The sequence below is a fragment of the Manis pentadactyla genome, chromosome 1, assembly GCF_030020395.1.
Source record: "Manis pentadactyla isolate mManPen7 chromosome 1, mManPen7.hap1, whole genome shotgun sequence".
Lineage (NCBI taxonomy): Eukaryota > Metazoa > Chordata > Mammalia > Pholidota > Manidae > Manis > Manis pentadactyla.
The window spans coordinates 3,787,938-3,811,173 of record NC_080019.1 but is presented as its reverse complement, the minus strand read 5'-3'; the positions used below and the strand labels follow the sequence as shown (position 1 = coordinate 3,811,173).

The window sequence follows — 23,236 nt, the reverse complement described above, 5'->3', positions numbered from 1 at the left end:
AAGTCAGTCAGTGTTAGTGTCTCCCTCCCGTCTTCCCTGGCCCAGCACTGGGGATGCCAGCAAGGGGCCCTCTAGACCCTCTGCAGCAGAGTGGGGGGCGTGACTGGGGCTGGGCACTAGGGTAAGGAGCTGCGGCAGGCGCCGGGAAGGGTCCTAAAGGTACCTGCCGGGCAGTTCCAGCTCTGTGACCACCGCCCGCACCCCCAGCTAGAAGGGTTGCCAGGTAATAACCAGACACCCAGTTAAATTTGGATTTAAGATTTTTTTATAACTATGTCCCACACACTGTTTGGGACAAAATGTTTTCGTTGTTTGTCTGAAATTCAAATTTAACAGTATCCTCTATTCTTATTGGCTAAACCTGGTAACCCCCAACTAGGCACGTCTCTGCTTGGATCAGGAGGACGCCGTTCGCAGGCTCTCCCTTCACAGACCTTGAAATGCTCCGCCTCTTGCTTCTAGGTGGCCACTCCTACTTTCTGTGCACACTTCATCACCCCCCACCCCTGACCTATAAATACACCGGTGTCCCGGGTCTACTGAGCAGCGGCTGCGTTAGGCAGAGAGTTTCCTCGTGGCCACAGAGCGTGCTGCTTGGGGGCTGCGTGTGTGCGTGTGCCGTGTTAGCCTTTGAAAATGCAGGTCATGTTAACAAGACATCATCCGAACACATTTTGAGTCTTCTAGTAGCAGCGAATTAACTGTACATCCACGTTCGGAGCAGCTCTTTAGATCCCATATTCCCACAGCTAGAACCCTACGGAATAAAGGGAAGGAGGAAGGCTTTAAGGTCGTTCCATAGTCACCATCCTCAAAAGTTAAGAGTTGGAAATCCTCTACTTTAAATCAGACTGCATGGGCTGCGCCTGAAAGCTGAGGCCGTCGCCTCTTTGGTCTGAGGGCTCCCTTTGCGCATCTGCTCAGGGGGTCGGTCTCCATGCCGGTGCTGAGGGGCACAATTACAGGCACCACAGACACCCAGCTCGCCAGACATCCACACCCACTTACTTTCCCATATGGCACCACAACCGGGTAGGGAGCTCAACCCAGGATGAATAGCAACACACATCAATAAAGTTTGGTTATTAAAAAACTGTCAGTTAAATGAAAAGTAATTTAATAGTTGACTGACATCCCAGTAGAAGCTGGTTTTCTCTCTGGGAGCAAAAAATTCACAGGCTATGGTTCTGGGACATTTTGAGAAGGACTGATGTAAAGTATCCCAGAATTTCAGGCCATGCCCTCAGGATAACCCTTCAATGGGCAGGGTCCCACCTTCTGGCCACTTTGTGGACCAGAGATCCGCTTATTTACCTGAAATAAAGGCATAAATATTCTCCTCCGTTCTAGCAATCTAGCTGAACATTTATCAAAACAACAGCTGCCCCATTTTAGAAAGAAGAGGGTGTGTGCTTACTCTTCCTGTCGCAAGTCATTGACGCTGCGGTCCAGGGAAATCATGTCACTTGCCACCATGTTAAATCCAAACTCTTTAATGCTGGCTTGAACTGCGTGTTTGAATTCTGGTCCCAAAACCAAAGGCTTGGCTTTCTCTCCAGGGCCGCCAACCACTCCGTGAGGCTCAGGTTCTTTGGGTTCAAAGTTACCGAGGATGCCTGGGCGAAGCACAGGGTCACGGTAGGTGAATGTCTGCGGCTTAAATGTGAGGTACTGCCTCTGCATTATGTCTCTCTGGTTATCTCCTCCAGCATGGCGCTGTTGTTCATTTTTGGCCTTGTTTTTTCTTCTAATAGACTCTAAGTCCACTTCTACTCCTTCAACATGAGGCCATGGTACCACAGGTTTGAATCTGTCATCCCCAGGAGCTAGTCCATTGCCTCCTCGGTTAGGCATGGGGTTATTGACATCTCTGTCTTCCTACACAAAAGGGAGGGGATATACAATGAGTACATGAAGGCAAACCACAGCAGAGTTTATGACACCGATTTTCATGTTTAAGAAAAGGCTGAGGCAACAGTAAAATGGGTAAAATGTGAAACAGAAGCAGGCTATTAATCAGGATTTCTCATTAGAAGACTCTTTCATGAGGAAAGACATGCCAAGAAATAGACTATTGCCTTGCCTTTTTATTCTAAAATAAATGACTGGGTGCATCCTTTTACTTCTCCCTACTAACGTACCTCTTGATCAAAGACCACGAGGAATACCGCTACAGGTTAGAGCAACGAGGTTCCAGGACTTTGGACGAAAAGACACTTCATAGGCCATGTGTACAGTATGCAGCCTTCCCCGTTGTCCAGTAAGTGGTAAATATGATTTTGTCACTACTACAGCCATACTGTGGCAAAGACACTAGATGTCCCCCATCACTAGGCCGGCCTCCTGCCTCTAATGTCAGAGGAACAGGTAGGGATATACACTCAACAGCCCCCCTTCAGCATTTTTCACTCAGAAAGAGTTCAGCTGAATCCAGAACTGTGCATAAAAACTCTCGTGACTGGAACCGAGTCAGTTTGGACTTTTAAACCACACCCAATACCTAGTTTGCTCAACTCCAGAGACAGTCGAGGTAAGAACAGATTTTGCATGTGACAATATTGGGGAAGGCCTACCTCCCTTCTCGTGTGGACCCTCCTCATTATGTATGCAGCTCTTTGAGTCAGAAACCCTCAATGCTTTTGCTTCTGAGGTATTAGATGTAAAGTTTCTGCTAAACCAGTACCATTCTATGCACAAAGCAGTGTTTTTTCCACATTAGCATCACCTCAGTGGCTTTAAAAAATAGATGTCTATGTCCCACCCCTAGACTTTGTGATTTGATTGGCCTGGGCATTCAGATTTTTAAAAGCTCCCTGGGTGATTTTAATATGCATCAGGCTTAAGAACCTCTGGGCTAAAGGGAGAGCCTCTAGCTACAATCAGACAAGGGGATTCCTGAGTGTGCACAGAGGGGAAAGAGGCAGGCGGACTTCACCTGCAAAGCTGGCTGACTAGTCTACCACCTCACCCCACACTCAGAATATCGGTTCCTTCATACTCATAACACAAGTAGTGCCACCTGACCACAGTGTGTCTGCAGTGTTAAAGCTACCCTGACAAGTGAAGTTAAAAACCTTGTTCTAAAGAGTACAGAAATAAAGCTCTAGGTACGAGGTGTTGGTTGCTATCTCCTGGTGGTTTACTCGGAGACAATGATCTCTTTAGAAGGTCAGGTAACACAAATGTGAATTTAGTTAAGGATGAAATTTTGGTAAGGGCTAGCAAAAGATGGTTCTAGAGAGTTCAAAAAAAAATTTTTTTTAATTTATCGATTAGGCAATATAAGCATATGACACAAAATGCAAAGGACCCAGAAAGGAATGTGGTGAAAAGCACTGCCTTGCCTTCCGCAGAGGCAATCACGCTTCCTTGTGAATCTCTAGAGATGTTATGTGCTTGTTTAAACAAGAGAATTTTTATGTTGCATCTGGCACGACACTTTTAATTGACTCATTACTTAAAATGGGAACCCGAATGATGTTACAACTGGTTCACAGATGAATCCAGAGATTTCACAGAAACATCAAAGAACTGACAGACAGACGGAAAACTGGTGAAACTGGTCAACAGCCAGAGGGCAATAACCGACTGCATTCCACTGTACCCCGCTTCCATCTCAATGGAAGGAATCTTCTCACACATGCACTGCTATCAGTTTTCTATCATTCACAGATTGTAGAACACCTCAAAGATAATGACAGGGTGAGATACCCAGAAAGCTGGGTCAGACAGCATATCCTGTCAGCTTTTTGGTCCATTTCAAAGTCCTCCCCCTCCCCCACCCGTTTTCCTCCTGTAACACAAAACTAAATATATAAAAAGCAACATTCTGCCTGATCTTATGAACGTGGCACCTGCCTGCAGGCATGTGTTACAGGCAGGTAAGACTTCTGACCTTCACACCTGAGTAGCACAGGGGCTTAGCTGGAGCTTAATCAGTGAGCCCCGCTGGGTCAGAGGGCACAGGAAGCACTCTGCCCGGAAATCCTGTATATTCCTGAAGTACTGCCAGTTCTCAGGAGAAAACATCCTAAGGAGGAAGCCAACCACATCTCTGTAACGAGAGGTGGGGGCTCAAGCTAAGGGGTGATTTTGATGATGGGAAAAGTGTCAGCTTCTCCAATTTATCTCATGGCTCTTCCCATAATCACTTATGGCAGTGTTGTAAGCAAATAAAACAGAGAAATCATTATAGAACTCTAAGATCCTGGACCCAAGTTCCTGATGCTCAAACAATTATAACATAAAAAGGAGAACCTTCTCTCCAACTTCAACTTTTCACATTAAGTGTCCAGTAATGGGTAACTGGGGAAATGTCCATATAGAAAAGTAGACTGAACAGGTCATGGGATGTCAGCACCTGTAACCACAGCCTCTACTGGGTCGCCTTACTCCACAGGGAGACACCTGCACACAGGAAGAATGTGGGACATGACAGTACACGAGACGCCCAAATGGCAAGATGCACGCTGTGTGTAGGTTGGCCCACGCTGATCTAAAATTTGCAAATACAAAGATTTCTCAAATTTACCCACCTCAACAAGAATATTTAACAGACTCAAACTTGTTGCTTATCTTCCTCCAAATGTTGTTTTGATCTTTTCTTGACTTAAGGGTTCTGTGTCTCATCTTCAGCTGCTGGTGTTCCTTACAGCCTGTTAGATCCCACCTCAGTCCAGGTCATCCCATTCTCTTCCAAGCTAGGAGACCAAATTGACAGGGGCGCCATCCAATCGGCCCTGATCTGGGTCAGAGCCATTACCAGTTGTGCAGCCTGAGGCCATTACCCTCCTGCCACCCCTCACCTCTTAACTGGATTACTACAAACACTGTTAATAACAGTGGTGATTTCAAACACTGTGTGCTTACGGCTTCACACCTATTACTTAACCCCAAGAGTTAGGTTCTAGGTTACCACCCCTATTTCACAGCAGAAAACCTGACAGCGAAGTTACCTAACATCAGAATCAGCACATGGTGGGGTCAAAGTTTGAATCCAGCCAGTCTGACTCAAGAGACCTTGCTGTGGAGCCGGGCATCAGGGTTGCTCATTCTGACGCACACGCTCTCTGTCCCTCTGCATCTCCACACAGCGCCAGAGGGACTTTTCTAGAATTCTAATATGAACTTTCCCTGCTTACAACAGTCCACGGCTGGTCTACCTCCTCAGGAGGGCTGATATTCCTTAACAAAGCCGAAAAGGCTGCCCAGGCGCCACGCCATCCAACTGGCCAGAGGTGGGCTAACCTCTGTGAAGGGTCAAGCAGTAAAACATTTTAGGTTTTGCAGACCATAGGTGCCTGTTACAGTCACTCAAGTCTGCCATTATACTGTCACAGACAACATGTAAGTGAATGGGTACATTTGTGTTCCAATGAAACTTTATTTACAAGGACAGGCAGTGGGATGGATATGACGCACCCAACCCCTGCACTAACAAGACTGTTCTGGGAAAGGGCAGGAGTCACGTCTATCATACACACCATTGCATTCCCAATGCTTATCCTGGTAGGTAATTCCTCAATAAATATTTACTGAATTAAGTGAATAAATCCTAAAATTTCTTTGCATATGAGAGAGACTCAGAGAAGAAAAGGGAAAGAGAGCATGGAGAATATGGAATGGGAAAGAGGGGCTTCAATCAGACAGAACCTTTCTGGTAATATTTTATGAGTTCAGCAAGAGAACAGGACATAATTTTAGATTCTTTCTCTGCACAGTGTTGTACTCTCAATAACGCTATATAATAGTCAGCAGAGAAACTGAATTTGGTCACAGCTCACAGCCTGGATGTCATTAAATCTGAAGGCAAAACCAAATATGAGAATTGTCTGTGCTCACCCCAAGTCAATTAGGAACAACCATGTCAAATCTTAATGTTCTATGATTCAAAGAATAGCTATAAATTAGCAGTGTATTAATTCCCCTGAGAAGGAAAACTGCAGACTTCTTCCTGAGTCAATGAAAATGAGGATGAGTTTGTGACTCACAGGGACTATGAACCTTCACAGGCACCAGCTGACATACTGGAGTCAAAGTCAGTGAATCATTGTTGACTAGAAATGGAAATGAGAATCGGATTATCTTCTTCAATCTTCTTCAATCTTCAATTCACTTTGTACCTTACAATTTGCAATGCTCCCTCCTCACCCCCAAATCCTACGTACTATGTGGTATTTTCCCAAAATGCTCATGCTTTGGTAGAATATAATGGATAAGAAGGGATTTAGAAAAATGGTATGTACAGAAAGGCAGAAATGTACTGAAAAATATAACCACTTATCACCAAATGGAAATAAAGGATTATCAGAACCCAGGTCCGACTATTCACTTTGCACCTTACAATTTGCAATGTTCCCTCCTCACCCCCAAATCCTATGTACTGTGTGGTATTTTCCCAAAATGCTCATGCTTTGGTAGAATATAATGGATAAGAAGGGATTTAGAAAAATGGTCTTTACAACAAAAGAAAGTAACAGAGGCTTGCTTGGATTTGAAATTAAAGATGAACCCAGAAAACCAAGCTTTTAGCAATGAGCTTCCACAGTCACGTGATCTGAGACATTACCATTTAGCTTTAGGAAGTGGTCACTGCTAACAATATGCACATTTTTTGCTTATTCTGCTCAGCCATAGAACTTAAGAACATTAAGTCAAATTTAATTCTATGACTTAAAAACCCTCTTGATAAAAAACACCTTTAATTAGAAAATCACATTGGCATCCTTTCTCTAGCTGTATGTACTCAGCTACAAGGAAAACAGGGGCAAAGAGAGCAGAAGGGAAATGCCAACACCAGGAGACACTCAGGCTGGAAGAAATGGGGTGTTTCTGCAGGCTGAGCTGCCTCGGGCGCTCCCCACCAGGGGGTAGGATACCCTGTTTCTCCCAGCGAGAGCTGGACGGTGAGCTGCCCGTCCCTGGGGTCACGGGGCACTGTCTGCAGGCCATCTGCCTCTGCTCCTTCCAGAGGACAGTCAGTGGCCCTGACGGGCATGGGGGAAGAACAGGGTTGAGTACTTTGTCAGGGCTTAACAGGGCTTAAGATGGATAATGCCAAGGTTAAACAGAGACCTCACCAGTCCTCAAGTCTCTAAGATGTCTTCCCGTATGGAAAAGGACCCAATTTGAGTATATTTGAAGACCCATAAACTAGGAAGAGATTTAAGACCAATGGCAATGCCTCTCTGCTAATAACAAGGGCAGAACTGCAAATGGAGATGGGCACGGTTTATTAGCAAGAAAAAGCTCTACATTCTCATAGAAGAACTGTCTGCTGAAAGAAGTAGATGCGTGTCGGAGGGATTCCTATTCTTCTTACTTTTTTCCTAAGCATCAGGCGAGGATCTGAACCAAAAGGTAACGGATGGAGAAGGCGGTTCAGCTGACAAGCCAGCAACGGCTCCACCAGAGCCCAGTCAGGCCGTTGCACGGCACAGACGCCGTCAGGGCGACCACTCGTCAAAGGCTGTGCGGGATGACACGAGCCCCTGGACCCAGACTTACTCAGGGCCTGAAACGCCGAGACTCCCACTAGAGCGGCTGCCCAGCCCATAACAGCTATGACTCCTCCTTCAGTTTTCTCTCTAAACTCCCGATGCACCATGTCAACCACAGCTACGAGGGGCAAGTTAACGCTGCAGTTTTCACCACCTACTGGAAAGATTTGCCAGAGTCTTAAGGGGGGCATTCTGAGCCCATTCAATGTCACCTCTCCTTAACCGAACAGACAAAATATAAAATACACTATGTAATACATGTGTATCCTGTGCTCTTGGGAATGATCCTGAAATTAGTGGGTGTCTTAATCAAAAGCTGGCTGTATCACATTTTTGCACATTTAGCCATCTTAACAAAAGGGAGATTTTCATTATAAAAGAGCCCCCAGTAAATCTCAGCTGTGCCACTAGTCAGTACTTGCAGATTTGGATTTTCATGTGAATCATATGGTATTCTTAAAGAGAGTATCCGTCTGCACTGACACAATAAATTTCTTAAGATCTTTCTACAACCTGTAGAATAATCATGGTCAACACAAAATGTCTAGATATGGCAAATTTTAAGTGTTGGGCTCTTTTCCCCCAGTTTAAACACTTCTTACCCATTGTTAGGATGCGACAAGGTTAAGTCTGTGATTTGCCTCACTTAAATAATGAAACAACTGAATGTCCTGAAAATATTACATACTCAGTAAAATACCAACAACTTTAGGGCAATCAGTTATTTGAGTTTTTGGAGGTGGCCTCAAGAAGGTCATCTGAAGTGCATACATTTGCGGATGCCTGTAATGAGCTGTTGGTCGATCCTGGTCCAAGCATCCCTTGGGCGCCACTCCCTCTGGGGGCTGCAGATTCTCTTTTTAAGTGGAAAGAAAAGGCAACGCTGTCATCTCAGCTGTTCCTGCCCCACTGAAGGCTTTTTCCTCCAGGTAAATGATGAAATGTGGATGCTTACAGCAGAAACTGATTCCAGGCAAGCATCTGAGGTCATCTACGAAACCAAAGAAGGCTTAAACAGGTTTCTTCCTATGAAGTCAACTTACTTCAATTTAGTATTTATAGAAATATTGGAGCACAATTTGCTTATGTTCCATCTCTCAATAATAATCATGCACTGATCATATCCAAGGTATAAATTAGCCAGCGTCCAGTTTCCATGGCCGTCTGTTTCAAGCAAATACTTCAGTAAGGTTTTGATATTTAATATCACTCACATCATTGGACACTGTATGTGAATGCACTCTTCTTTTTAACTTTGTGAGAAGGCACCAACTCTTCATTCAGGGTTTAGGAAAATCACTCTTCAACTGACAGAAGAAATAAAATTACTTTTATTTCACCAGAATCCAAACTTAATGGGCAAATAAGTATCTCTTGATTGGATATATATTTATGTACAATGTTTCAGAGATGAGAAGCTATACTAAAAGAAAAGCTACTGAAATATAAGAATATTCTAATTTTAAGTGAGACCTTAATTTTAAGTTTGATCTTTGTGAACTCCAGATGATTCCAGTGATGAGGAATAGTTAAAAATGGTTTTGTCAATGATATTAGTAAGCATGGGTAACAAAATATATTACATTTCCTCAGAAGTATATAGCACATTTAAAAACAAAATTTTGTTGAACTAAACTAATCGAATTGGTTAAAATTATGATAAAATATATTTTTAGAAACAATGTCAATGCATTAAATTTTAAAAAAGGTATCAGGATAAACAGCAAATTCCTTAGTAGTAAAAATTATCAGTTTTCAAAATATAAATTAGAATGACAACTGAAGGGAGATTTCGCATAAAAATCTTCTCTATATTACTATAACCTCTAATGTTCTATTTCGTAGATGTGAAATTACCACTGAGCACCCGTAGTTCAAGCCAGCGGTTCAAACTCCGCAATGGGCCCCAAAGTCACTCCCCCACCCCACCCGTGGCCCAGGAATTTTCCTAACACTGCTCTTCTTGGACGGCCCAGGACCCCTTTACATTTCTCCTAATCAGACCCAGGGCTCTCAGAGGATAAGTAGAACTGAGAGTATTCTATTTATCTACGTGAGCAGGAACTCACGGCGTGTTTTTCCACGCACTGAGCAGGTGCGGAACAACCACGACTACCTTGCTGGGATAGAAACTAACTGGGTCCCCGTCTTGTGCCATTGCCTGGCTTGATTTAAGCCAGCATTTTGAGAACCAAATGAGATAACTGAAAACAAAATTTTCCCTACAAATAAAAAATTTGAATAATCTTTTTCTAGTTTCTTCTCTTCTTCAGATCTGAATATATCATGTCGGCAGGCGAAATCTGTTACTTCATAGAAAATGAGTACTTTATTTAAACATAATATAGTAAATCTGCTGGTGTTAGTCCTCTAGGCCAGTTTATCTTTAAAATGGTTTCTTGCTAAATTTGGTTCTTGTTCGAAAACAGTAATAACAGAGATTCTAAGTCAGGTTAGAAAATAACAGATAATCCTCAAGGGGGAATAAATTAAAAGAAGAAATGAGCAATTAAAGGACCAAAATATAGGTTAACGTCTTTAACAGTAATATAACAAACTGGTTAACCTTTTACCAAAAAACAAAACAAAAACAAAAACAAAAAACCAACCCTTTTATTTGTTAAGACTGTTTAATGGCCCAGATCAATTATTACCAGAGATGATTAACCAAGAAGTTGATGAAACATGAAGTATAAGCATATTTATGGAATGCAAAGAATTTTTTTTCAGAAACTTTAATAAAAATGCATGCCTTAGCTCATAAACTGAATCATATATATAAAATACTTTACAGGCTTAAAAGTATTTCTTATTGTGAATATTTAATATTAAATATTTAGCTGATTTGAACTGTATTTTAAGAAAACATGAGAACTAAATAAATGATTAGTAAATCATTTTGCAGTATGTTTCAAAAGGTGATGAAACTGTATTTGTCAAAGTTTATGCTGTCATTTCAGTAGTAAGAGCACAGACATCAAGACAGGGCTATAAATACAATGTCCCCCAAAGTCATTTAAAAGCCCCATCTCCCATGGGTAGTAAAAGGCACATTATAATTCCTCTTAGAAATCATAAAAGGATAGTAAGGATAGATTTTAACTCTCTCTTTTTTGGGAGCTAAGCAATTACTGAGTTTGAAAGAGAAAGCTCCAAAGTGGCATTTTCACTATAAAAATGGCATATAATACAACCTAAGTATGTCAACAAAATTGTCAATATTTTACAATAAATACCTCACCACATTATTCCTATGAAGTGACCTGTCTAGAAATAGGAAAAGTATTGAGGAAGGAGTGAGGAGAAAAAAATGATGGCAACACAATGAAAGATGATAAAATAAAATCTGTGAAGATTTTTCAACACATGAATAATTTATGTGTGCATATATATTATGTATGCACATGGATCGAGGAAATATACATTTAAAAACCAAGTAGCTCAGTAGGATAAAAAATAAATGTATCCTGCTGCAGAGGCCCTTGGGAAAGAACATGGGCATTTCATCAGGTGGAGAAAGGAGGAAGTACTTAGAAGCTGAATGGATTGAAAATGAGGCCCCATCTGCCCCGCTTCTGCCTGATGTAGTGATGCTTGGGGACTCTTTCAGTTTATGCCAATCAACTCCACCTTCTCACCTAGATGAGCTAAGAATCTCTTTCCACTCTCTCTTCTAGATCATTGGTAAAACATCTTAATAGAGCAAGTCCAGCATCAATCCCTGGGAACCACACCATTCATTTTTTTTTTTTATCCAGGAAAATGCTTATTTAGTCCTATCCCTTGACTCTTGTTTCCTACACAACAGTGCACTTCATAATCTAACACCAGCTGAAGCCAAACAGTTTAATTCTTAATTCTCCTTCACATCTGGCAATCCCAATCTTCTGAAAACTATCGGAAATTATGTCACCAACAGAACCATCAGTGACTCTCATGACATTAAGGAAAACATTTTACTGAGTGAGAGCAGAATGAGGTCAAATGTGGTATTTGCGTTGGGAGAGAATGTTTGTAATAGCCTTCTGAAAGCTGAAAAAGCAATGTTCTATTATTCCTCTAGGGGAAGAATTCTAGAATGAATCCAGCACTCCCACGTGAAGTGTTACTACTTTCTGCAGCTGGAAATGCATAAAACAGCTCTTCCTCTGGAGTTGCTTTGCGCTGCCCTGAAGCCCGGCTTTTGTCACAGCTCCTAAAAAAGTATGACAGTGCGTGGCTTGAGAACACACACATTTTGATTGGTATGAGATAATCTCTTGCAAATTTGAAAAAAAGAAATCCCCTCAAGAAAGAAAAATACCTCCTAATTTTCAGAGCAGATATGTCACTTAAAGTGCAGAACATGATTTTACTGCCATGTCACGGCTAGAAATATATTTTAGGAAGGTGTGACAAGGAAGCAGGACTATGCAAGACAGAAAAAATACGTTCAGAATAGACCAAGGTTATTTATGTAATAAATTTTGTGATTTTACTTTTCGACTACCGACAGGCCTGATCTGGAAAGGGGATGCGCATGCAGTGATGTTCTGGTCTGTCGTATTACTTGGCATTCGAGTTAGTGTTTATACGTACCACTAACAGATAAAGGACCTGCCCTTTCGGTTATCCACATACTTAACTACAGGTCTGCTAGGTGCCAGGCACTCGCGGAAGCTCCGTGTTACAGGGGAAAGGCCCGCCTGCCTCTCCGGGAGTCACAGGCGGGGAAGGTGCCTGCGGAGGCTGTGCACCTGACACACGTCTTGAGACCGGCAGACACCGCCCAGCACACAGACGGAGGGCATGGTCGGTGGGGGAAAGTGGGGCGTGGCACTTCCTCTAGACCGAGGCAGAGGTACCAAAGCTAAGAACACGGGGTACGCAGGGAACCCCATGGGACGGCGGGGAGGTGGCAGGACAGGAGCCTCCGGATACTGGCAGCCTCAGAGCGCCTCTTACGAAATGCCAGGAGGCTCGGACTGAATCCTGGCAGAATCAGAAGTCACGAGAGCGGCGCAGCCAGATTAGAGGGCGGCTTGGAACGGGAACGCTGACGGGGCAAATGAATGCGGAGGGGAGCCGAGAGATTTGCAGGGGTATAAGAAAAGATTTTAGAAATAAAATGCCAGAAAGAGCAACTGGGCAGAGGACTGCAAGGAAGGAGTGGTCCATCGGGGGACCACTGCGTGCGGGCTTCCGGCTTGAAGGGACCCCGAGGCCTGCAGGAGCCCGGGGGGTCACCGGCCTCGGGCGCAGCAGGAGTCGCCCTGCAGCCCTGCCGGGGAGCCGGCGCGCCGGGACGCCCGCTGCCCCTGCGGTCCTGCGAGCTGGGGTGGGGGCCTTTCCGCGCGCGCTCCGTCCAGCGGCCTCCGCGGGCTCCGCAGGGCCACCGAGGGTGTCGGGCCCGCCGCGTGCAGGTCACGGGGGCGCAGGGGCGAGGGCCCTGTCCGCGGGGGGGCGCGCCGTCGGAAGCCCCCGGGGCGGCCCTCGGAGTCCGGCGGGGCGCTCCGGCCTCGGAAGGGAGGGGCCCTGGCGAGCGGAGGCCTGCGGGGTGAGAAGCCACGCCGGCAGAGGGGAGGGGGGCCGGGCTCAGGTCGTGCTGTGCAGCGTCTGCAGCAGCCAGCAGGGCCGGACGGCGGGCGGCGGGCTGGGCCTGGTCCAGGGGCGGCTTGCTGGGAGCCGGGCCCGTTTCTGCGGCGGCAGAGCCCGCGGCTGGGAGGCACCCGGGCGGACGGCGTCCTGGCCAGCCTGGGCCCCGGGCCGCGCTGCCCCGCCTGACGCCGCCTGGGGGCCGGAGAGGCCAGGGTGGGCCGGAAACGCTGGTGCCCCGGCCTGCGGCGGGCAGGGGTCCCGGGGACGGGGCGGGGGCTGGCGGGAGTGAGGCCGGGGCTCGCGCCGCTTTCTTTGGTTTTCATGGCCGAGTGCTGGGCATTTCAGAAGAAAGGCCAGGGAGGGATGCCCACAGGCGGGTGGGGGGAGGCGCCATCGGAGCAGCGGCGCCCGGGCTCCTGGGATGCGGGCGGGCGGCACGGTCAGCAGGAGGGCAGCGCTGCCGGGCCAGCAGGGCGGACGCGCGCACAAAATTTTCCTGTCCCGGGGTCCAGACCCTCACGACCGCTGTGTGAACTGCTCCCGCGGCCTCCCCCGTTCAACTGGGTGCCTCTCCAGTCACACCCTGCTTCCACGAGCACGTTGGATTTCTCTGTAAAAAATGGATTAAGGCTCGTGTTTTTCTAATGTCATCAGGTTCAAAATCCCCTGCCTGGCCTTCTGCTGCCACCCACTGTCAGGCCCCCAAGCTGTCCCCCTGCGCTGGCCACCGGACCCCTTCAGACCGCCGAGGACAGGCACTCCCAGGCCTGGCTCGGGTCACCAGCCTCTGCCTGCGCACTGCCTCCTACCTTCCTGTCTGTCCAGGTTCAGCTCTAATTCTTTCTATAAAGATTCAGCCCCTGCCATCTGTTCTGCATCCAGGGATATTCTCCCCCTCCTATGAATTTCTACTCTGCGATCCTTTTATAATTCTCTAACTACCCTGTGTTAGTCTTTCTTCCCCAAACCAGATTAAAAGCTCCAGTTGAGGAGAGTCTTACAGTGTTTTCCAGTACGAGTTTCTATCATGTATACTCTTCTCCTACCCCATATATAAAATAATAATACCTATTCAGTAGGAAACCTGGTATGTCTCCTAGGTGCTATATCTGTATAGGGTGGGGGGTGAGGGGGTCCTGCCTTATGTTTTGTTTGTTTGTTTGTTTTTTTATGGATCTTGGGGGAACAGCAATGAAATTTGCTTAAAAAAAAAAACAGATGCAATTAAGTATGTTGCATATACCAGGCTTCACCACAATTCTATGATGGGCCCTATAATTTTATTCTCATACTTAATAGTTGGGAAACTCAATGATTGGAGAGACTAAATAGTTTGTCCAGTGTCACACAATTAGTAAGTGACTGATCTAGGACTTATGCTGGTGTGCATGGCTCTGAATCCTGAGCATTTAGCCAAAATGCTAAGTCACTTAGGACTGCTGGATCATGACTTCTATTTTCTGGAAATGCACAAAAAAAATTAACTTAGGGGTCTTTTAAAATGTCAATTAATACATACTAATCTTTCTTCATTCTGCTTTTCATCACATTATAAAATCTATCTTTGGCCACCAAGACAGCATAGAAAACAGCCAGTTCTGACACTGAACAATGAGATTTGCCCCGTGAAAGGTTTCTTTTGCTCCTCCATGTGTTAGGTTATTATTTCCTCTGACAGCATGTGAAATAAGGGGGAAGGCATTGTGAACTAATTTTACAAAAATAATTAAATCAATGTCCTAAGCAAGGACTAAAGTGTTCTTTGTCCTGTGTTAAGCTGACTCTACTGGCTGATATACTACTGTGAATTCTGAGCTTGTTCAAATCCCCGCTGAAGAACATTCTTGCCTTTTTGGGACCCAAAGTAGCGCCTGCAGCTCTGGAATAAAACCAAATTATTCACAAGCCCATGATCATGGCTTCCTTGATATTCCACTCTAACCCAAAACTTATCAAATAATGACTCTATCAAGATGGCAGAAGAAAATTGCCCCATCACAGAACTTTTACATTTCTCGGGACATTCCACCCACGTTTAAGACCATAGCTCTGTTTTTTCCCTTCTGTGGCCTCAGAGGTACCATTTGGGAGACAGGGGAAGAAATCCCTTACAGAGTATGTGTCCACACATCCTACAGTTTGTTTTCTGGAATACACGAGGATGCTCACTAGGAAATGCAAAGGAGGATTAGGAGCAGCATATTAAGACACAGCGTCCATAGATAATCATACAGGGGCTTTCCTCATTCATTCTCTGCTTCATCATATAGTAAATAAATCATCCCTATATTAAAACATTAAAAAGATGATGCAGTTAACTTAAACTAACTTTCCATTTCTTTCTAGTTCCATTTCTTAATCTTGCTAACCACCACCTTTAAGAAATTAGAAGCAATATGCTAATTTTATAACAATGTTCATAATACTCAGACTTCTTTCTATAACACCTTATAAACTCTTAGAGTGATAATTTCATTTCAAGAAATGCTGGCGCTCTGCGGGAAGGAACCACATGGCTGTTGAGTAATCAGAAGCAACTCTCTCACTTAGTTGAGAGAAACCAGTCGATCCGATATGCTAAACTTAGCTGCCCTAACACATCCCAATTAGCTTCACTGGGCCGCACATGAGCTGCCAGAGCCGCACAGCTGAAAACCAATGCCCTTTGCAGGTGAAGGGGCGATTCTGGAGATAACATGCGCTGTACTCGACACTGCAGTTTTACTTTGACTTAATCTTCTGCTGACCCTAAGTCATTAGGTCTTTTTGTTTTTCTACTTGACCGGGGACAATGAAGGAAGGCAACACATTCACCCTGGGGTCTGTGTGAAGGGAGGCATGCTGCTCGGACAGCCCGCGCCAGGGGAGCTTGGCAAGGCGTCAGAGCGCTGCCAACGTCAGCAAAGCTGGTGCAGAATCTCCAAAGACTTAACAGGAAAACGGAAGAGACCGTTAAACGGTGAATCCATTTATCACTGCAAGTGTTTACGGAATTCAGACTTGCCCTGGTGAGGACAACAGCAGGGTCAGAAGGAGGCACAGGAACCCACACTCTGGGACGAGCACCATTCCAGTGCAGCACACCTCTCTCTTTCCATCCTTGCGATGACCCGTTGAGCTGGGCACCGCCGTTACCCGGCCCTGCAGGGGGCGAAGCTGAAGCCCAGAGCAAGGGACCTGCCAAAAGCCACAGGCCGAGGAGCGCCAGAGGCAGCCTTCAAACCAGGGTCGCTGGTTCCAGAGCCTGTGTTCTTAACCATCACTCTCCCTGGTAGGGAAACATCCTCAAGTTTTTCATGCCCTTTAGCTGTATAAAATGATGGCGATCTTCAACATTTTTTTAAATGCCAAAACCTAAATAGAGTGCTTAGAATAACTGTTAATTTCAGTAAGTTCATTTCAATAAAAATGCCCTTTATTTTCAAAACAACTCTATACCATTAACTAGAATTACTAATAAAATAGTTCAGAAAAGGCTCTTTAATGGAAATGACTTTTGGAAATCCAATTGGTCCTTCAAAAAGTAGTAATAACTTACTATGAGGTCCACCAGCATGGGTGAGTACCAGGATGTAGGAAAACGCGACATACCTTAGACTGATACACTCATATGATTTTTATGTCTACAGAGGAAAACGAGAATTGCATAGGACCATTAAACTGAGCTGCTATGCTCGCTGTTCTGACTTCCAGAAACATAGAATGGTTTTCAGATATCCTCTGTGCCTGCCACTGACAAATACTAAGTAAACAAAATAGGGTTTTTCAAATTGATACTAAGGAAGAGCCGCCACCATCCCCACCCTGAGGTCATGTTCTTCCTGAGAAGCATCCCCAGTTTTGATCACAGGCAGACCTCACAAAAATCGTGTCTATAACAAATTTCTTGCACGTCTGCTTCAGGCTATGCTTGTTCCAGGTGGAATTCCAGAAGCTAAAAGGCAGTAATGACCTCAGGAAACATAAAATACGTTTTTATAAACATGCATCGGTGGTTCTTAACCCTTTTAGGGCCACACTGACCCTGGTCTCTCTCCTAGGAAAGAGCACCCACCACTGGCAGAGCTCCTTTTAGAGCCATCTGGCTGTGTGTATGAGAATCGTTAAAGTATTCATTCCTTTTGACTGCAAAATTTCCAACCTGGGACTATATGCTAGGGATGTAATTCTAATTACAGAAAAATGCATTATGTGTAAATGTTCACTGCAGCACATACCAGCAAATATACCAGAAACAAACAGAATGCCTATAATGAGAGAACAGTCAAGAAAATGACACTGCACTCACACAAGTGAAGAGTACATAACCGTAAAAATCCTTAAAAATAATTCTTGTGGAAAATCCTCATGATATAATGTTAGTTTTTAAAAAGTAGGATACATACATTGAATATATATACAACTTCTACCATGTGATCGTTAAAAGAGCATAGAAATGACAAGAAGGAAAGAAGATGACGTGAATTTTGGTGATTTTTCTTGGTTTTCCTTATTTCCTACATTGAGCATGCTTGCATAAAGTTTTTGAAAATTGTTACGCTTCCCCTGAAACTTGCTTCTAAAATCATTTATTGACAAAAACATGACATGTTAGAAAACACTTATATAATAACTTTGAGATTTTTTTCCACAAGAAGAGTCCATATCACAGTGAACATAATTTAGTGAGAAAACAGAGAATGCAGAAAAAGACAGTGGAAAAAAGCTCAGAGAAACAATACTGAGACCACAGGAAAATTAGGCTGGAAGTACCCACACAGGGCATAGCTAGGAGTACGTTTCACTTGAGGACATGGGAATTTTAGATAGCATCAAGAAAAACCATAAAAAACCCATCATTAGTGAATGTTTTAAAGAGGCGCAAAACCAAAATGCAGTTGATTCAATTATTAATCACTCAGCCATCAACTATCAATCACTTAAAAGCAAAGAAGAATTATATCAAACATCTTCTAAAGCGAGACATTCACAGGGCAGAAGCCATAGTCCTACAGGGCACAGGGCTTTAAGGGAAGATCATGCACCTTTTTTAAAAAGGACAAATACCGTATCCCACTTTCATCTCTACTGACCGCTCCCAGTTACACCTGCTCCCTGTTCACCGTACAACAAAATGAACACCCGATTTGCCTGCAGAGCCAGAGATAACAAGGAGGTTATTTGCCATATAGGGTCTGACTTACTTTAAATGCAACTCAGGCATTGCGTTTGCTGGGAACACTTTCTGTCCCACACAAAGAACAAGGCACAGGAAGCAGGCCACCATCCTGACACTGTACTGCAGCCCCAGCCACCCACAGGCCCCAATGAGCGGGTGGAGGTGGGTCTCCCCACCTCCAGCTTCATACAAAGGACAGACATCTGCTGGGACAGATGGCAGGCAGCCCAAGAGAGCAAGTAACTTTCTCATCAATCATGGGATGAAGGATGGAAGTTGAGTGTCAAATAGAATGTCCTAATAAGGAGGGTTTCAGATTCAGGAGATCCCAAGCCTGAGTTAATGTGAAGGCTCTCCCTGGCACTGACTTCCTTCAGAACCTCATCAGGCATGGTTGCAAAGGGAAGGAGAGTAAAATTGTGGGGATTGGATCAGAGATGCCAAACACCTGATGTTTCAAGATAACTCCAAAGTTATCATGTCAAAGTTTTGGCCCAGTAGATATCATATAAGGAAAGGAGTTAAAAGCTGATAAAACTGGGTTAAAGCAAAGACTTAAGGTTTCTGGTAAATGGCATCAGCACAAACTCCTTAAACAGACTTTCTTCAACAGGAAAAGTAAGAAAAGAATGGCCAACAGAAAAGTCTCTGTCAAGAACAGCTTGGTTTTCGAGCACCTACTGCAAACGTCTCGGGGGTGCAGTGGATGCCGTGGAAACCACCCAGAAGCCCTTCAGGACTAAAGGACCTCCTCCCGGCTGCTGGGAGAGCTGGCGCAGGGCTCCCCAGGGTCAGACCCTGGTGGGGGTGCCTGCCACCTCACCCGAGGTCAAGCCCACCGCCAGGGTCGGCCTGCACACGGGGAGTGGCCAGCACAGCAGCAGAAAGGCCCAGCCTGTCCGCGCCAACCTGGAACTCTCTGAAGGGCCGTCCCGGCTCCAGGGCTCCCTGTGGAGCTGCCCGAGGACCTCAGACACTGCCTCTCAGCCCACGTGCCCTGGGCGTCCAGCGCCTCCCTTCACAGGGGGGACCCCACAGCACTAGCTAATGGAGCCCTGCATCCCAGCCTCCCACCTCTGAGGTGGCTTCCGGGATGAGCCGACCTGGGGCGGAGGCAACACTTGCATTTCCCTTAAGAAGTCATTCAGTAAGTGGAGGCTGCATATATTTAAGACGATTTTTTTTTTTTTTAGGTGGGTATGTAACCTTTGTGTGTGTATATTTCCTTTGTGTATATATATCATAGGTATGTCATATATATGTATCATCAAACTTCTTTTTGGACTGAAACATAATTATAACTGTTTTGTTTTATAAAACACAATTTAAGAAGATAGAAAACTCACATTATTAAGTACCAAAATTGTTTAGTTTGTGACAAAAATGTATTGAGCCAGCATTATGTAAAAGCATGGTACTAAGTACCAGAGAGAATACAGAAAATATCATACATGTTCCTGCTATCATTAAGTTTATAACAACACTGTCTTCTCAGCAACCCCAAAATGACCTCAGGAAGACTAATACTAACAATAACAATAATGACTGAAAAAAGTATGGAGGAACCTTTAATAAATCTAAGTGAAAGAAACCAGTCTGAAAAGGCCACCTACACAATGTATGATTACAACTATATGTCACTTTGGAAAAGGAGAGACTAAAATGATCAATGGCTGCCAAGGGCCAGGAGCCAGGGGCTGGATGGGGGGGGGAGCAGTACAGAGGACTTTAGAGACAGAGAAATACTCTGCGTGACACTATAATGAGGGATACCTGGCATCACACATTTGTCCAAACCCACAGAATGTACAACACAAAGAGTGAAGTCTGGGGTAAAATATGGACTCTGAGTGATAATTCCATGTCAGTATAGGTTCATCGTTTGTAACAAATGTACCAGTTTGGTCAAGAATGTTGGTAATGGGTGAGGCTGTGTATACATGGGGGCAGAGAGGATATGGGAAATCTCTGTACCTGTCTCTCAATTTTGTTGTGAAACTAAAACTGCTCTAAAAATATTTGTCTATTTAAAAGAAAATCGCTGATTTTATTTCATTTAAGCCTCTCACCAAAGGATTATTCCTCTGTACTAATATGACTGGTAGCTCTACTCTGAAAAGTTCAGCTCCGTGTTGGTCGTTTATTTCATTCATGCTGACTTTTATTACTGGGCTAGAGAACAACTCCATACAGGAAAACACTATTCCTGTCTTCTTCCTGTGTATTCCCAGTACTTCCCAGATCTCCAGGAAGACAGATGTTGATGAAAAGAAATAAAAACAAACAACCGAAGTGACCGTGCATTTGGCAGCTGGTGGCTCTCGCAAGGAGAGGCCACCACCCCTTCACCTCTGCATACCCAGCATCTGCCAGCAAATGCTCATTAAATAAAGTGAATGAATGAGTGGCAGAAAGAACTGAGCAACTGCCAAAATTTAAAAGAATACATATGCTTTTCACTCTGATCTTCAGGTATTTTGACATTTACTCTACAATTAAACTTTACGTTGAGCAGAAACTTTACGTTGTTATTTGTACTAGATACTATCATTCCTTCTACAGTCCACACAATGTGAGCAGTAATTCTCAAGCTAAAGAGAAACAGGAAATTTTAATGGCTGAGAAGATTACTGGAGTGGCTCTCTTTTGAGTCCACATACAAAATTTCCTTCAAAAGGCACTCCATCACAACACACATGCCCTTGTCAATGGCCCCGGCTGGGTGGTGCTTCTACAGCAAAGGATCAAAATATACAGGGAGAAGTTTAGGTAGGCATGATACTCTCTCGTTCTCCATAAAAAAAAAAAAGTCTCTCAAATTTAAGACAAAACTTTTTAGCTTCCAGAAAACCTTCTCACATTTATTCTATTAGAGAGTAGTTAGAATAAAACTTCTCACCCAAGTCCCAAATTCCAACAATCTCTTCCAAGCCTGGAGGAGTTGAATAAGATTCATTGTTTTACATAAGCAGTCATATTTCATTAACAAATGAAATGAATTCTAATCTACAGAAAATGTCTAAGCTTTGAGGATAAACTAGAGTCTGCAATTTATCTTTATTATCATTTAAACTTTTTAAGAAACTCTGTCATGCCCAATGAATAGAATATAAGGTATTGGAATTTAATCTGTCTTCCAAACTTGTGTCCAGAAGGCAGGAGAAAATTTAATGAAGTCATTTAGTCAGAGAAATTAAGGTCATTACAGAATTTAATCAGAACTATCTGGAGCCTGAGGGCTTTATGATGGCATTTTATAAACAACTGTCAGCGCCCTTAGCAGTTTCCTCCTTTAAGACGGAGCATCTAGGAGTAGGGGCAACCCTCTCTGAGCAAGGCTGCGAGTTTATCAGCACCCTCCCCGGCCCCCACCCCCTGCCAGCGGAGAGTGAGGTCAGGCTGAAAAGCACCCGTGCCTCCCCACATCTGCACCGAAGTTTGGTACGTATTAAATTTCAGCCTCACTGTGTGTCTAGAAATGCATATGGGAAAACACGGGTATAGAGTATTAAGAAAAAAAACAGATGGCAATACCACCACTTCCTATCATTTTGGCAAAGACACAAACACCTGAATGGGCAAAAGAGCCAATACATCCAATTTACATAAGAAGGCTATGCAAGGTGATACGGGTTTTCCTTTCCTCTGTGCACTGAAAAACAATTTTCTATAAAACTAGAACATGCTTCTCACTTCAAACTTACATTCTTATACATGTTACATGCAAGGACACCTTGATTTATTAACATCTCAGATACTGCATTTTCTACAAACTTAAGGCTTGTTTCACCCGGAAATGAGCAAGTTCATCAACATCATTTTTGCAACTGTATTTGCTCACTTCATTTCTGCCACATTTTGGTGACTCTTACAATATTTCAAACTTTTCCATTATTAAATACTGCTTATGTTACTATTGTTATTTGTTTTGGGGTGCCACAAACTGTGCCCACATAAGACAGTGAATGCAATCGAATGTTGTGTGTTCTGACTTCTCCACTGACCGGCCGTTCCCCCATTTCTCCCCCTCTCCTGGGGCCTCCCTAATCCCGGAATGGGATTGCACAGCACTATTGAAATGAGGCCTTAAGAATTAAGCTAGATCTACCTGCCTGTGCTCTAGAAATGGAACAACAAAACCTGGATGACAGCACGTGTATCTAGATAGTGACTCCTCCAACAGACATGGATGAAGTCAACTGAGAACCTCCTGGAAAGGATTCACCATCTAGATGCCATTCAGAACATTGTGATTCATGAGAAGAGATCAAAATATCAACATCAAAAGGAGTTTGGGAGAAGATCCCAGCCCTTGTGGATGACTTTGAGGGGTTCAAGACATCAGTGGGGGAAATAACTGCAGAGGTGGGGGAAACAGCATGAGAACTGGAACTAGTATGGAGCCTAGAGATGGGACTGAGTTGCTGCATCTCCGGATCAAACTTGAACAGAGGAGGATTTGCTTCTTATGGACAAGCAAAACTGGTTTTTTTAGATGGAATCTACTCCTGGTGAAGATGCTGTGAAGGTTGTTGAAATAACAACAGAAGATTTAGGATATTATATAAACTTGGACGATAAAGCAGTGGCGGGGTTTGAGAGGAGTGACTCCAATTTTGAAAGTTCTACTGTGGGTAAAATGCTATCAAACAACATCGCCTGCTACAGAGAAATCATTCATGAAAGAGTCAGTCAATGTGGCAAACTGCATTGTTATATTACTTTAAGAAACTGCCAGTCACCCCACCTTTCAGCACCCACCTCGATCATCAGCAGCCTCAACGCCGAGGTGGGGCCCTTCACCAGCACATCAACTGCAAGCTCATGTGATGGTTAGCGTTCTTTTTCGCACTGAAGTATTTTCAAATTTATATACACTGTTTTTCTAGACACAACATATTACACACTTAGTAGACTATAAACATAACTTTTATATGCATTGGGAAACCAGTTCATTTGACTTGCTTTATTGCAGTATTTGCAGTACTCGCTGTATTGCAGA

At 44.1% G+C, this 23,236-nt stretch overlaps 1 protein-coding gene across 5 annotated transcripts in view; it reads right to left on the bottom strand.

Moving 5' to 3' along the window:
• GALNT7 (polypeptide N-acetylgalactosaminyltransferase 7) overlaps nt 1-23,236 on the bottom strand; it is a 100,215-nt gene that overhangs the window by 43,318 nt on the left and 33,661 nt on the right. For 4 of the 5 annotated variants that reach the window (XM_036889151.2, XM_036889149.2, XM_036889153.2 and 1 more), the window contains exon 2: nt 1,418-1,878. In XM_036889151.2, coding sequence (XP_036745046.1) covers nt 1,418-1,854 — 437 coding nt within the window. In that variant the 5' untranslated portion in view covers nt 1,855-1,878. Of the gene's footprint in view, nt 1-1,417; nt 1,879-5,990; nt 6,057-23,236 lie in introns of those variants that run through there. The other variant, XM_036889150.2, reaches the window with a different exon arrangement.